The sequence below is a fragment of the Agelaius phoeniceus genome, chromosome 4 (assembly GCF_051311805.1).
Source record: "Agelaius phoeniceus isolate bAgePho1 chromosome 4, bAgePho1.hap1, whole genome shotgun sequence".
NCBI lineage: Eukaryota > Metazoa > Chordata > Aves > Passeriformes > Icteridae > Agelaius > Agelaius phoeniceus.
The window spans coordinates 71,890,487-71,902,954 of NC_135268.1; the positions used below are offsets into that span (position 1 = coordinate 71,890,487).

Below are 12,468 nucleotides of genomic sequence, written 5' to 3' on the forward strand. Positions count from 1 at the left end.
GGGTGTCCCTGTCCCCTGGCTGTCCCTGTCCCCTGGCTGTCCGTGTCCGTGTCCCGCTCCCCTCCCGAACTCCATTTCCCATCATACCCCGCTCCCCTCCCTGTGACGCCGCGCACAGATGTGACGTCACTCTCCGCGCCGCGCGGTTCCTCAGGCGCCGCCATGCTGCGGGCGCTGAGGCGCTGCCGCCCGGGGCCCGTCCCGCTCCCGGGGCTGGCGGCCGCGCTGGGCCCCGGCCCCTGCCCAGGGCTCGGCCCCGGCCTCTCCCCGGGGCTCTGCCCCGCCTGGGCCCCGCGGGCGGTGCCGGCGCGGGGCCGCAAGACCCGGCACGACCCCCCCGCCAAGTCCAAGGCGGGCCGGGTGAAGCTGCCGCCGCCCGTGGACCCCGAGGAGCTGCTGGTGGTGCAGGAGCGGTACCGACAGTACCGGCTGGTTCTCAGCGCCCTCCGGTACCGGGGATAGGGCTGTGGGGCAGGGCAGGGCTGGGCTGTGCCCGTGGAGATGGGGGCGGCTGTGGGGCAGGGAGGGTCGGACATGGGCTGGGCTGGGCCTGGTTGTGGGACTGGGGGTGCTTGTGGGTTTGGGTTAGGGACCAGCTGTGGGGCTGGGGGTGGTTGTGGGTTTGGGTTAGGGACTGGTTATGGGGCAGGGGAAGGTCAGGACTGGTTATGGGGCTGGGGAGGGCTGTGGGTTTGGGTTAGGGACTGGTTATGGGGCTGGGAGTGGTTGTTTACCCAGCCTTCCTTGGATAAAGGACTGGCTGTGGGGCAGGGGAAGGTCGGGACTGGTTATGGGGCTGGGGAGGGCTGTGGGTTTGGGTTAGGGACTGGTTATTGGGCAGGGGGAGGTCAGGACTAGTTATGGGGCTGGGGGTGGTTGTGGGATTGGGTAAGGGACTGCCAGGGGAAGGTCGGGACTGGTTATGAGGCTGAGGAGGGCTGGGGGTGGTTGTGGGTTTGAGTAAGGGACTGGTTATGGGGCTGGGAGTGGTTGTGGGTTTGAGTAAGGGACTGGTTATGGGGCTGGGGGTGGTTGTGGGTTTGAGTAAGGGACTGGTTATGGGGCTGGGGGTGGTTGTGGGTTTGGGAAAGGGAGCGGCTGTGAGGCAGGGGGGGTTGAAGGGCTGGGTTTGGGGCAGGGGCTGGGTGTGGGGTTTTTGGGGGTTGCCTGGATTGGGTACAGGACTGGCTGGGGGGCAGGGGGACAGGTGTAGGGCTGTGAGGCTGCTGTGGGGCAGGGGAAGGTTGGGTGTGGCTGTGGCTCTGGGGATGGAGTTGGAGGATGAATGAAGTGCTGGATATGGGGCTGATGTAGAACAAGAGAGGGTTGTGGGGCTGGCTGTGGGGTGGGAGGCTGGATATGGGGTTGTGAGGCACTGGAGTGTGGCCTTGTGGCCATTTGGGGCCGCTCTGATGGACAGTGGGGCAGTGGAGGGGTGGCTGTGGGGCACTTTGTAAGGGGAGCAGGGAGATCTGGGATACCGGGGAGTGGGAAAGGGTGGGACGGTTTGGACTGATGAGGGGCAGGGAAGAGTGAGAATGGTGGCACTGGGAGCAATCAGGGTGCTGGGGCTGGCTCTGCTGTGGGCTGTGCTGCCAGCCCCGGGCAGGAGCTGAGGCCCTCCCCCGGCCCTGCAGGGCGGAGTTCAGGGCCGAGGTGCTGCAGAAGAAGAGGGAGGAGCGCCTGGCTGCCGAGGGCTCGCCGGAGGAGCTGGAGGAGCACCGGCGGCTGATGGCCTGGAACGAGGAGGAGAACGCCCGGCAGAGGGCCCGCAGGTCAGCACGGCCCCTGCAGGGCACGGGGGGCACTGCCCTGCCGGCTTTGGCCTCTGCTCAGGCACAGCTGGGCACAGAGAAGCTTGGGCAGGGTCATTTCCTGGGTTAGGAACTGGTTCATGGCCAGGCCCAGTGGGGAATGGTCACAGCAGAGGTGTCCTGAGGTGTCCCCAGCCCTGTTTGATGTCTTTGCTGATGATCTCCATGAGGGGATTGAGTTCACCACCAGCAGATTTGCAGGTGACACTGAGCTGGGTGTGAGTGTGGGTGTGCTGCAGGGCAGGAGAGCTCTGCACAGGCTGGATCCAGGGGCTGAATCCAAGGAAATGAGGGATAACAAGTCCAAGTGTGGGGTGCTGCACTTTGGCCACAACAACCCCTGGGGACAGAGGGGCTGGCCAGCAGCCAGGCAGAAAGGGACCTGGGGGACAGATGGACAGCAGGCTGGACATGAGCCAGCAGAGTGCCCAGGTGGCCAAGAAGGCTCCTGGCCTGCATCAGGAATGGTGTGGCCAGCAGGAGCAGGGAAAGGATTCTTCCCCTGTGCTCAGCACTGGTGAGGCCACACCTCGAGTGCCGTGTCCAGTTCTGGGCCCCCCAGTTTAGGAAGGATGTGGAGATGCTGGAGTGTTCCAGGGAAAGGCAGCAAAGTTGGGGAAGGGTCTGGAACTCAAGTCCTGGTAGGAGCAGCTGTGGGGGCTCAGCCTGGGCAGAAGGAGGCTCAAGGGAGACCTTGTCACTGTCCACCTGTCCTCCTGACAGGAGGGTGCAGCCAGCATGGGCCAGAATCTGCTTCCTGGCAGCCTGGGAGCAGAGGACAAGAGGACCCAGCCTTTCCCACCCTGGCCTTTTTAAATAAATCTGCCTGTGCAGCTCTCGTGGTTCCTGTGCCTTCTGCTGCTGAGGGCCAAGTCAAGGTGCTCTGGGTGGGATGTGTCACCTCCTCCATGACATTTTCCTTTCTGTCTGGCAGAGAGGAGAGACTCAGGAAAGAAGAGGAGGAGCAGAAGAGGAGGAAGTCAGAGATTGCAGAGAAACAGGCCAGGAAAATGGAGGCTTTCCTGGAGGAGAAGGAGAAGGAGGTTCTCCAGCTGCAGGTAAGAGCAGCTGGTGCCTCCTGGGGAGCAGCTTGCCAGAATTCCCTGCCAGGGAGCCATGTGGGAGCCGTGGGCTTGTTTGCCACCCATTTCTCAGCTGGCAGCTGGGAACACAAGCGCCAGCACCTTCCAGGGGTGTTGACAGCGCGTGGATGAGAGAGAGCTCGAGCCAGAGCTCTGGGAACAGGCTGGGATAATCCTGAGGGGGACAATCCTTGTCCTTTGCTTCAGGAGGAAGCCAAAAACTTCATCACCCCCGAGAACCTGGAGGCTCGGATCGAGGAGTGCCTGGACAACCCCCGGAATTACAACTTCGCCATCGACAAGGACGGGCGCATCGTCAGGCGCACGGTGCTCTCATAGCAGCCCTGGCTCTGGTGTCCAGAGCCCCCCAGAGCACACAGATCCTTCCTTGGAATGTATAAATTGGCCACAGAAGTGGTGCAGAAGGGGTCTGGCTGTGCTGCCTCCAAAGGGTTAACGCCTGCGGGAAAGGGGGTGAGGGGAGTCTTGGAGGCTCCAGCAGCCTGGCTCAGCCCTGTTGCTGTGCCTGTGATCCCACCTCCCACGTGTTTGGATCCCTGCTGCCTTCACACACGGCATGTGGGGAGGAGCAGAGCACTCCCGAGGCAGAGCCTGGCTCAGCTCCTCGCTGTCAGCTCCTCTGGATGCTTCCAAAGGCAAAGGAGGGCTGAATGAATTTGTAGGAAACACTGACCTTCCCTTTTTTTTGTTGTTGGGGGAAGGAATTAATTGTAATCCTGATTTCACACTTCAAACCCTCCTTTGCACATCCCTTGGTGTGGCTGAATAGGAAAATGTGTCTGAATGATCCAGGATTTCTGGTGTCTCATTATTCCTCCTTTTAGGCTTAATTTACTCATCACTACTGAAGGTATAGATAAAATTGTAATGACTTTGGGTGTTCTAGGTTGCTGGGGTCTGGCAGCCTGTCAGCTTTGTCCTAAAACTTCTGGTTTTGGGCTGAGCCTGGAGTTTGCTGTGGTTCAGCCATGGCCTGCAGGTCCCTCTCCCTCAGTTCATTGACCTGAAACCCTCACTTTTTACCTCCTAAAAGTGTAATCTTCTCCCGAGGCTGCACCTCAACCAGACGAGTACACAAAACCCACAGACTTGTGGCTGGGTTGTTTTTCTGTCCAAGTTTTATTTCTAATTAAGCTCAAAGCTCATCACTTCGAGTCTGAGTCACAGCCTGGGTTGGGGCTGGGACAGCGATGGATGCAGGATCCTGCAGGTTCTCTCCTGGCTGGGCTACACAAACAGCAGCTCCTGGTCACAGGATGAGTCAGTGCCACAGCCCTCTGAGGGGAGACAGGGTGTGAAACCAGGCAGCACCCACCAGACCCCAGGGACCCTCCAAAACAGGCCCCAGGGATCCCTGAAACAGCTCCTAGAGATCCCTGAAACAACCCTCAGGAACCCCAAAAAACAGCCCTCAAAGACTCCCCAAACCATCTCCCAGAGATCCCCAAAACAGCCCCCAGGAACCTCCCAAAAGCAGCGCCCAGGGACTCTGTACCAGCTCCTAGAGATCCCTGAACTCCCAGGGACTTCCAAAACAGCTCCCAGACATCCCTGAAATAGCCCCCAGGGACCTTCTGAACCAGCCCCCAGGAACCCCCAAAACCAGCCCCCAGGGACCCTCTGAACCAGCTCCCAGAGATCCCTGAAACAACATCCAAAACCAGCCCTCAAGGACTCCCCAAACCAGCTCCCAGGGATCCCTAAAATAGCCCCCAGGAACCCGCCAAAGCAGCCCCCAGAAATCCCCCAAACATCCAGAGAACCCCCAAAACCAGCCCCCAGAGACCCCCTGGCACTGGGGTTTAATGAGCTCCTGCTCGTTCCATTCTCTGGTGCTTTCCAGGATTTACAGCAGATCCCTGCTAGTTTAATTTAGGGAGGAGGGTGGGATTTTGAGGGAAAACTGATGAGAGCAGGAGGGGACGTGGCTCCTGCACTTGCTCAGCCCCCAAAATTTTTTTGCTGTCTGTTTCCCTCTGTCCCAAACCCTCCCACTCTCTCATCCCTTCCCTGCGGTCTGGACTGGTCCTGGGGCATGCCCTGGCTGGACACGCGGATGAGACAAAGAATCCCTTGGGCATCCTCCCATCTCCCACTATTCTATGGAACCCTGAATTCCCTCCCGGCTGTGCGAGGCCTCGGGACAGCAATCCCGGGACGCCGTGCCGCCCTCACCGGTGCTGCAGCAGATGCCGGGAGCGGCGCAGCTCCCCCCGGAGCCGCAGGGTTTGCGTCCAGACTCGCAGGGCGTGGGCAGGAAGTTTTCCTCCTGGCAGCGCAGCGCCTCCGAGGTGCCGATGTAGCAGCCCAGCTCCTCCCCGCAGCAGATGTTGGGCCCGAAGCAGTGGCCCTTGTTCCGGGGACCGCAGGGCAGGCACTGCTCGGGGAACGGGGCGGGGAGAAGGTTGGGAGAAGGGAAATGTCACTGTAGGACATGAAACAACACGAGAGCACACACCGCTGCTCTCAAAGTGAAGAAAAGTTCATTTTCTGACTCTAACATAAGTTTCTAAAAGTAACAATAAATTGGAGGGTGACAGTGCCACCTCTCCAATGACACTAAACAAACCAACGGTCTATCAAATTTCTCCTCCTCCATAAAAAAATGCAAAACAATCAGTTATTTACAAAAAGTGAGTGAAAAAAATTTGTTACAAGAATGTAAACATCAGAAAACTTAAAAAATCTTTTAAAAATCAAAGCAACAGGTAAAGATGGGGTTGGGAGTGCTCCAAGCCCCCCCAGGACTTACCTTCCTGATGTCCATGTCCAGCACAGCTCGTTTGCCCCCGATGGGGCAGTTCTGGATGTAGCAAGCAGAGGAAATAGTCAGGAGCCCCAGGAGGCAGAGAGCCAGAGCCTTGCAGGACATGGCAGCGGGACAGGGGCGATTTGTGGCTGCTCATCCCAACTGCTGGCCCTGTATTTATAGTCCTGGCTCCTGCTTAGGGATTCTGGCACCGGCGTCACCAGTGTTCCTTAAAAACCACAAGGCATTGCTTCCCACAGCACAGGGCTCGGCTAATAGCCAGAGGTCGAGGACGTGAGGTCAAGGACAAGGTGCTGGTTTTCTCCTCAGTGATGAGTCTGGCAGGGACGTGTGGAGGTTGTGGATGGAGCTGGATGGATGTGTGGAGGTTGTGGATGGAGCTGGATGGATGTGTGGAGGTTGTGGATGGAGCTGGATGGATGTCTGGAGGTTGTGGATGGAGCTGGAGGAATGTGTGGAGGTTGTGGATGGAGCTGGAGGAACGTGTGGAGGTTGTGGATGGAGCTGGAGGAATGTGTGGAGGTCATGGATGGAGCTGGATGGATGTGTGGAGGTTACGGATGGAGTTGGATGGATGTCTGGAGGTTGTGGATGGAGGTGGAGGAACATGTGGAGGTTGTGGATGGAGCTGGATGGATGTCTGGAGGCTGTGGATGGAGGTGGATGGAGATGTGGAGGTTGTGGATGGAGTCTGGGACTCGGGGCCCTTGTCTGGCAGCCCCTTTGGGCTGCTGAGCTCTGCTGTGTCCTGTTGGGAACCCCTCTGGAGAGGGAAGGGATGAAGGAAGGCAGCTGCAGGTGGGATGTGTCCACCCAGGAGTGGGGTGAGAAGGGTGTGTGCTTCCCTTGGCTTCAAATCCCTTTGGGTGGGAGGAAGCAACCCCATATCCTCTGGGATCAGCCATGGGAATGTCCTTGTTGGCCCTGGCCTTTGGGGGATGCTCAGCACTGGGCTCATCCCTCTCTGGGATAAGTGACACCTGCCCATCCCCACCCATGCTCATCCAACAGCTCCAAAGCCACCTGAGAACACCAAACTTCCCAGGCAAAGGCCTGAGACCCCAAATTCCCCCACTGCTTCTCCTTGGAGCTGCACACAGGGATTCAGGCTGGTGTCCTGAGCCCCATCACCAGCAGACAAAGCCTCCCCCTCCTCCTCCCTGAGAAGCAGCGCTGAGGATGAGGCCGAAGGCTGACGCAACCACCCAAGGTCCTGCTCACCCCGGCCCCTTGCCTTCCTTATCCCAATTAGGAGCTTCCAGCTTGAATAAATTTCCCTGCTGTGGACAAACCTTGGCGTCCACTGAGATCATTACCTTGCACTGCCTTAATTGGGAATTAGGCAGCCCAGAGCCGGACAGCCATGACCTTTTCCTGTCCCTCTGGCTTGCTTCAAAATCCACCACTTAGCGAGGCTGGCACAAGGGCAGCCAGGTCCCTGTCACCCAGCCTGGGTCAGTGCCAGTCCCTGGGGACAAGGCAGGCACTGGGATCCATGGAAATGGCTTGGAAATGGGGCTCAGCTGTCCCAGCAGCTCAGCTCCGGCTGCAGCACAGGATGGAGGGAGGGAATTCTCATCCCAGAGCCCTCATGCCCAGACCCCTGCAGGATGTGTCTCAGGTAGAAAAGTGGGCAAAACCCCAGTTATCAGCCCCTGGTGGTTTTTGGGGACTTAATTTTTGTCTGATTTTGAGGTGTTCATCAGACAGAGCATTCCCAGCTCAGCCACTCATTCCCACTGCTGCAGGAATGTTGGGGGTTCATATCCTGCATCTTGGAAAATCTGAGTGCTGGAGCTGGGCTGGAAGCCTAATTCCCTCACCCCAGCTTGGAGTCCCCATCCACACTGGTGTCACTCCTTTCCCAATGATTTTGGGGTGATTTGGGGTTGTCCCCCTTCCCCAGGGCTGGGATCAGGTGCTGGCTGTGGGAAGCAGGTCCTGGATCAATCCTGCAGGTCCTGGATCGATCCTGGAGGTCCTGGATCAAACCTGCAGGTCCTGGATTGATCCTGCATCCCCTGGATCGATCCTGGAGGTCCTGGATCAATCCTGCAGGTCCTGGATTGATCCTGCATCCCCTGGATCAATCCTGGAGGTCCTTGATCAATCCTGAAGGTCCTGGATTGATCCTGCATCCCCTGGATCAACCCTGAAGGTCCTGGATCAATCCTGTGGGTCCTGGATCAGTCCTGGAGGTCCTGGATCGATCCTGAAGGTCCTGGATCAATCCTGCAGGTCCTGGATCGATCCTGCAGGTCCTGGATCAATCCTGCAGGTCCTGGATCAATCCTGCAGGTCCTGGATCAATCCTGGAGGTCCTGGATCGATCCTGCAGGTCCTGGATTGATCCTGCAGGTCCTGGATCGATCCTGCATCCCCTGGATCGATCCTGCAGGTTCTGGATCGATCCTGCATCCCCTGGATCAATCCTGGAGGTCCTGGATCGATCCTGCATCCCCTGGATCAATCCTGGAGGTCCTGGATCAATCCTGGAGGTCCTGGATCGATCCTGCAGGTCCTGGATCGATCCTGCATCCCCTGGATCGATCCTGCAGGTCCTGGATCAATCCTGGAGGTCCTGGATCAATCCTGGAGGTCCTGGATCAATCCTGCAGATCCTGGATCAATCCTGGAGGTCCTGGATCAATCCTGCATCCCCTGGGGGCACAGGGAGCTGCCGGGGCAGGATGGATCCCGCCGGAGTCAGGGAGCTCCACCTCCCGGGAGGTGCCACCTCCCTCAGGGACACTATAAAGGACGAGCTGTCCCCTGTGCCCTGGCCAGTGCCAGCCTGGAGAGACCTCGGAGCCAGGACCCTGCAGGGTAAGAGAGCCGGGAGAGGCTTGGGATACCCCAAATCCTGGGGGTGACTGTGGGATAATGGGGACTGATCATCCCTGGGGGTGTCCAGAGGGGATGGGGAAAGATGAAACCAGCCCTGGAGGGGGGGGTTTGGAGCTGGGAGCCCAAAGCTCTCTGCCCTTGAGGGATTTGGGGTGATTTTTCCTTTTCCTTCCTTTTTATCATTTTTAATAGATGCTGTGCTGATTGCTGAAGGCAGCGAGGCCCTGAATCTGCCCCAAAGAGGGGCTTGGCCACAAGGTAAGGTGACAGTGACACATCCCAGCTGTGCCCAGTCCCCTGGGGCTGGGGGTGCTGCAGGGTGGGGCTCCATGGCCACATCCCAAATTCCAGCTCTGGCTGGGAGCTAAAAGGACAGAGCCCAAATCCTGCACCCAGCCCAGCCAAACCACCTGCACTCTGTGAGGATCTGGGGACAAAAGAGCCTCCAGCAGCCCCATCCTGAGCCCCAGCCACATCCCCTGGATCTGGGGACAAAAGAGCCTCCAGCAGCCCCATCCTGAGCCCCAGCCACATCCTGGAGCCCCCAGGAGCCACCCCCAGTGCCCAGGACGAGGCCACCACAGTGCACGAGGGCTTTTATTGGGTCAGGTATGTACAGAGCCGAGCTGGGGGGGTCTGCGGGGTAAGGGGGGGCTCCCCACGCCCTGGCTCAGAGCAGGGGGTGCTTGCCCTGCTGCTGCTGCTGCTGCCGGTTTGCCAAGTGCATGAGCTTGAGGAGCAGATCTCCGGCCGAGCCATCCAGCAGCGTCAGGTTCTTCTCCTCCGACGCCTCCTGAGCGCCCTCGCCGCCCTCGTCCAGGCAGGCGCTGTCCATGGTGCACGTCTCTGCCGAGGGAAGCAAAAGGCGGCCGTGGCACGGGTAATTTGGGATCACCGAGGGGTGTTTTCGGCTGGGGGAAGGGTTGGTGGCAGCCTGGGGGCTCAGCACAGTTTGTACCCCGAAAATGATGGTTCAGCTCCTTCCCCTGCTAACGAACCCCCAGGCAAACCTGATCTTTGTCACTTCATCGCTTTATGTCTCCTGTTAAGCAGGGAGCAGGGATGGGGTTTCTGGCACATCAGGGAGGCTGTGCTGGCCAGGAAAAGCTCAGGGTGGGTCAGGAAAGGGCTGAGAGTCCAATCCTTTAGAGTCAGAATGGTTTGGGTTGGAAGGGACCTTTAAAGAAGATCTTGTGTCATGGGCAGGGACACCTTCCACTATCCCAGGCTGCTCCAAGCTCTGTCCAGCCTGGCCTTGGGCACTGCCAGGGATCCAGGGACAGCCACAGCTGCTCTGGGCACCCTGTGCCAGGCCCTCCCCACCCTCCCAGGGAACAATTCCTAATTCCCAATCCCACCTAACCCTGCCCAGAGAGGGAATTGGGGTAAAACTGAGAAAAGTCACGTCTTGAGACCACAGAGTGATGGAATGGTTTGGGAAGGGACCTTAAATCCCATCCAGTGCCACCCCCTGCCATGGCAGGGACACCTCCCACTGTCCCAGGCTGCTCCAAGCCCTGTCCAGCCTGGCCTTGGGCACTGCCAGGGATCCAGGGGCAGCCCCAGCTTCTCTGGGCACCCTGTGCCAGACCCTCCCCATCCTCCCAGTGAACAACTCCTTCCTTACACCCATCCTGAACCCACCCATCCCCAAATTACCTCCCAACACCCCTTCCCCTCCACCCCTCACTTCCCCCCCCTCCCTAAAACCCAACCACCCCCCCAGCTCTGCATCAGCTGCCGAGCTCTGCCCGTGCCCCCCCTGCGCCCTCCCAGCCCGCGCTCCCCTCTCCCGGTTACCGGCGCTGCAGCAGATGCCGGGCGCGGCGCAGCGGCCCCCGGAGCCGCAGGGCTGCCCCTGGGGCTGGCAGGGCGAGGGCAGCGCCTCCTCCTGCGCGCAGCGCCGCGTCTCCGCCGTGCCCAGGTAGCAGCCCAGCTCCGCAGCGCAGCAGATGCCGGGCCCGAAGCAGCTCCCTCTGTTGCCGGGACCGCAGGGCAGGCACTGCGGGGAGGAGCTGCCTCAGTGACCCCCAAGAAACCCTTCGTGCACCCCCTGGTGCTGGAAACCCCCACGGGGATGCACCCCTGCGGATGGAGCTGGAGGAACGTGTGGAGGTCGTGGATGGAGCTGGAGGAATGTGTGGGGGTTGTGGATGGAGCTGGAGGAACATGTGGAGGTCGTGGATGGAGCTGGATGGAGATGTGGAGGTTGTGAATGGAGCTGGAGGAACGTGTGGAGGTCATGGATGGAGCTGGAGGAACGTGTGGAGGTTGTGGACGGAGCTGGATGAATGTGTGGAGGTTGTGGATGGAGCTGGATGAGCATGTAGAGATTGTGGATGGAGCTGGATGAGCATGTAGAGATTGTGGATGGAGCTGGAGGAACGTGTGGAGGCTGTGGATGGAGATGTGGAGGTTGTGGATGGAGATGTGGAGGTTGTGGATGGAGTCTGGGGCTTGGGGCCCTTGTCTGGCAGCCCCTTTGTGCTGCTGAGCTCTGCTGTGTCCCGTTGGGAACCCCTCTGGCATGGAGAGGGAAGGGATGGAGGAAGGAAAGCAGCTCCCCAGCAGCTCCTCTTACAGCTCCTGGAGGTGCCACGCTGCCACCAGCACTGGTGGCCTTGTGTCCCTGCTTTGGGGTGTCCCCCATGACCTCCCTGTGCCCATGACCAAGGTCCCCATGACCTCCCTGTCCCCTGTCCGTGCTCTGTCCTGTCCTGCTGCCCCCCAGCCCAGCAGGACTCTCTGCTGTGGCCAAGCTTGAGCCTCATCTTGAGGTACCAACAGCACTTTGGAGGGGTCACTCCTCTGTCACTGCCCCATTGTGTGTCCCCCCCACCACCCCAAAAACCCCACAGGGAGCTTCTGCACCCCCCAGTGCCACTCTGGGTATAGAAAGCAGCTCCCCAGCAGCTCCTCCTCCAGCTCCTGGAGGTGCCACACTGCCACCAGCACTGGTGACCCCGTGTCCCTGCTTTGGGGTGTCCCCATGATCTCCCTGTTCCCTCTCCGTGCTCTGTCCTGTCCCGTTCCCCCCCAGCCCAGCAGCTGTGCTATGCCAGGCTCTGCTGTGACCAAGCCTGAGCCTCGTCTCCAGGTGCCAGCAGCACTTTGGAGCTGCCACTCCTCCACCACTGCCCCATGGTGTGTCCCCAGCCACCCCAAAACCCCCTCTGCCCCTGAGAGGGTGGCACAGCCAGCGGTGACACAGAGCCAGCAGTGCCCAGAGGTGACAGGGACCCCCAGAGCCACTCTGGGTACAGAAAGCAGCTCCCCAGCAGCTCCTCTTACAGCTTTTGGAGGTGCCACGCTGCCACCAGCACTGGTGACCTCGTGTCCCTGCTTTGGGGTGTCCCCATGACCTCCCTGTCCCCATGACCAAGGCCCCCATGACCTCCCTGTCCCCTGTCCATGCTCTGTCCTGTCCTGCTCCCCCCAGCCCAGCAGGATTCTCTGCTGTGGCCAAGCTTGACAAAAGGACATCAGCCTCCAGGTGCCAGCAGCACTTTGGAGCTGTCAGTTCCCTGCCACTGCCCCATGGTGTGTCCCCAGCCACCCCCAAACCCCTCTGCTCCCGGTGATGGGGGGAGCACCCCCGAGCCCCCGTGTCCCTCCCCAGGTTCCCATCCCGTACCTGCCGCAGGGCTGTGTCCGCCAGCGCCCGCTTCCCGCCCCGGGGGCAGTTCTGGATGTAGCAGGCGGAGGACAGGGCGAGGAGGCAGAGGAAGGAGAGGGGCAGCGAAGGCTCGGCCATGGTGCCAGGGGAAGCTGCTCCGGCTGCGTCTGGCCCCGTGCTGAGAGAGCCGCTATTTATGCTGCCATCACCCCTTCCCAGGGGAGGAGGAGGAGGAAGAAGAGGGGTGGGTTGGGTTTTTTTGTTGTTTTTCCTTTTTTTTTTTTTTTTTATCCCTCTCTTCTTCTTTTTTTTTTTTTT

General features: G+C 59.7%; 3 protein-coding genes across 3 annotated transcripts; 1 reads left to right on the forward strand and 2 right to left on the reverse strand.

Annotated features, from left to right (window-relative positions):
• Positions 1-131: 131 nt before the first annotated feature.
• On the forward strand, positions 132-3,704 carry MRPS26 (mitochondrial ribosomal protein S26). The gene is made up of 4 exons (XM_054633347.2): positions 132-449; positions 1,638-1,775; positions 2,749-2,872; positions 3,104-3,704. The coding sequence occupies exons 1-4, from the start codon at positions 163-165 to the stop codon at positions 3,233-3,235; spliced, it is 681 nt and encodes a 226-aa protein (XP_054489322.2). The 5' UTR covers positions 132-162; the 3' UTR covers positions 3,236-3,704.
• A 309-nt stretch (positions 3,705-4,013) lies between these two features.
• On the reverse strand, positions 4,014-5,827 carry LOC129120633 (neurophysin 1-like). Its single transcript, XM_054633348.2, has 3 exons — positions 5,670-5,827; positions 5,093-5,294; positions 4,014-4,194 (listed from the first exon to the last, which is right to left on the reverse strand). The coding sequence occupies exons 1-3, from the start codon at positions 5,787-5,789 to the stop codon at positions 4,145-4,147; spliced, it is 372 nt and encodes a 123-aa protein (XP_054489323.1). The 5' UTR covers positions 5,790-5,827; the 3' UTR covers positions 4,014-4,144.
• A 3,286-nt stretch (positions 5,828-9,113) lies between these two features.
• Positions 9,114-12,393, reverse strand: LOC129120710 (vasotocin-neurophysin VT-like). Its single transcript, XM_054633452.2, has 3 exons — positions 12,169-12,393; positions 10,335-10,536; positions 9,114-9,380 (listed from the first exon to the last, which is right to left on the reverse strand). Exons 1-3 carry the CDS (start codon positions 12,286-12,288, stop codon positions 9,205-9,207), a joined length of 498 nt encoding a protein of 165 aa, XP_054489427.2. The 5' UTR covers positions 12,289-12,393; the 3' UTR covers positions 9,114-9,204.
• Positions 12,394-12,468: the final 75 nt, after the last annotated feature.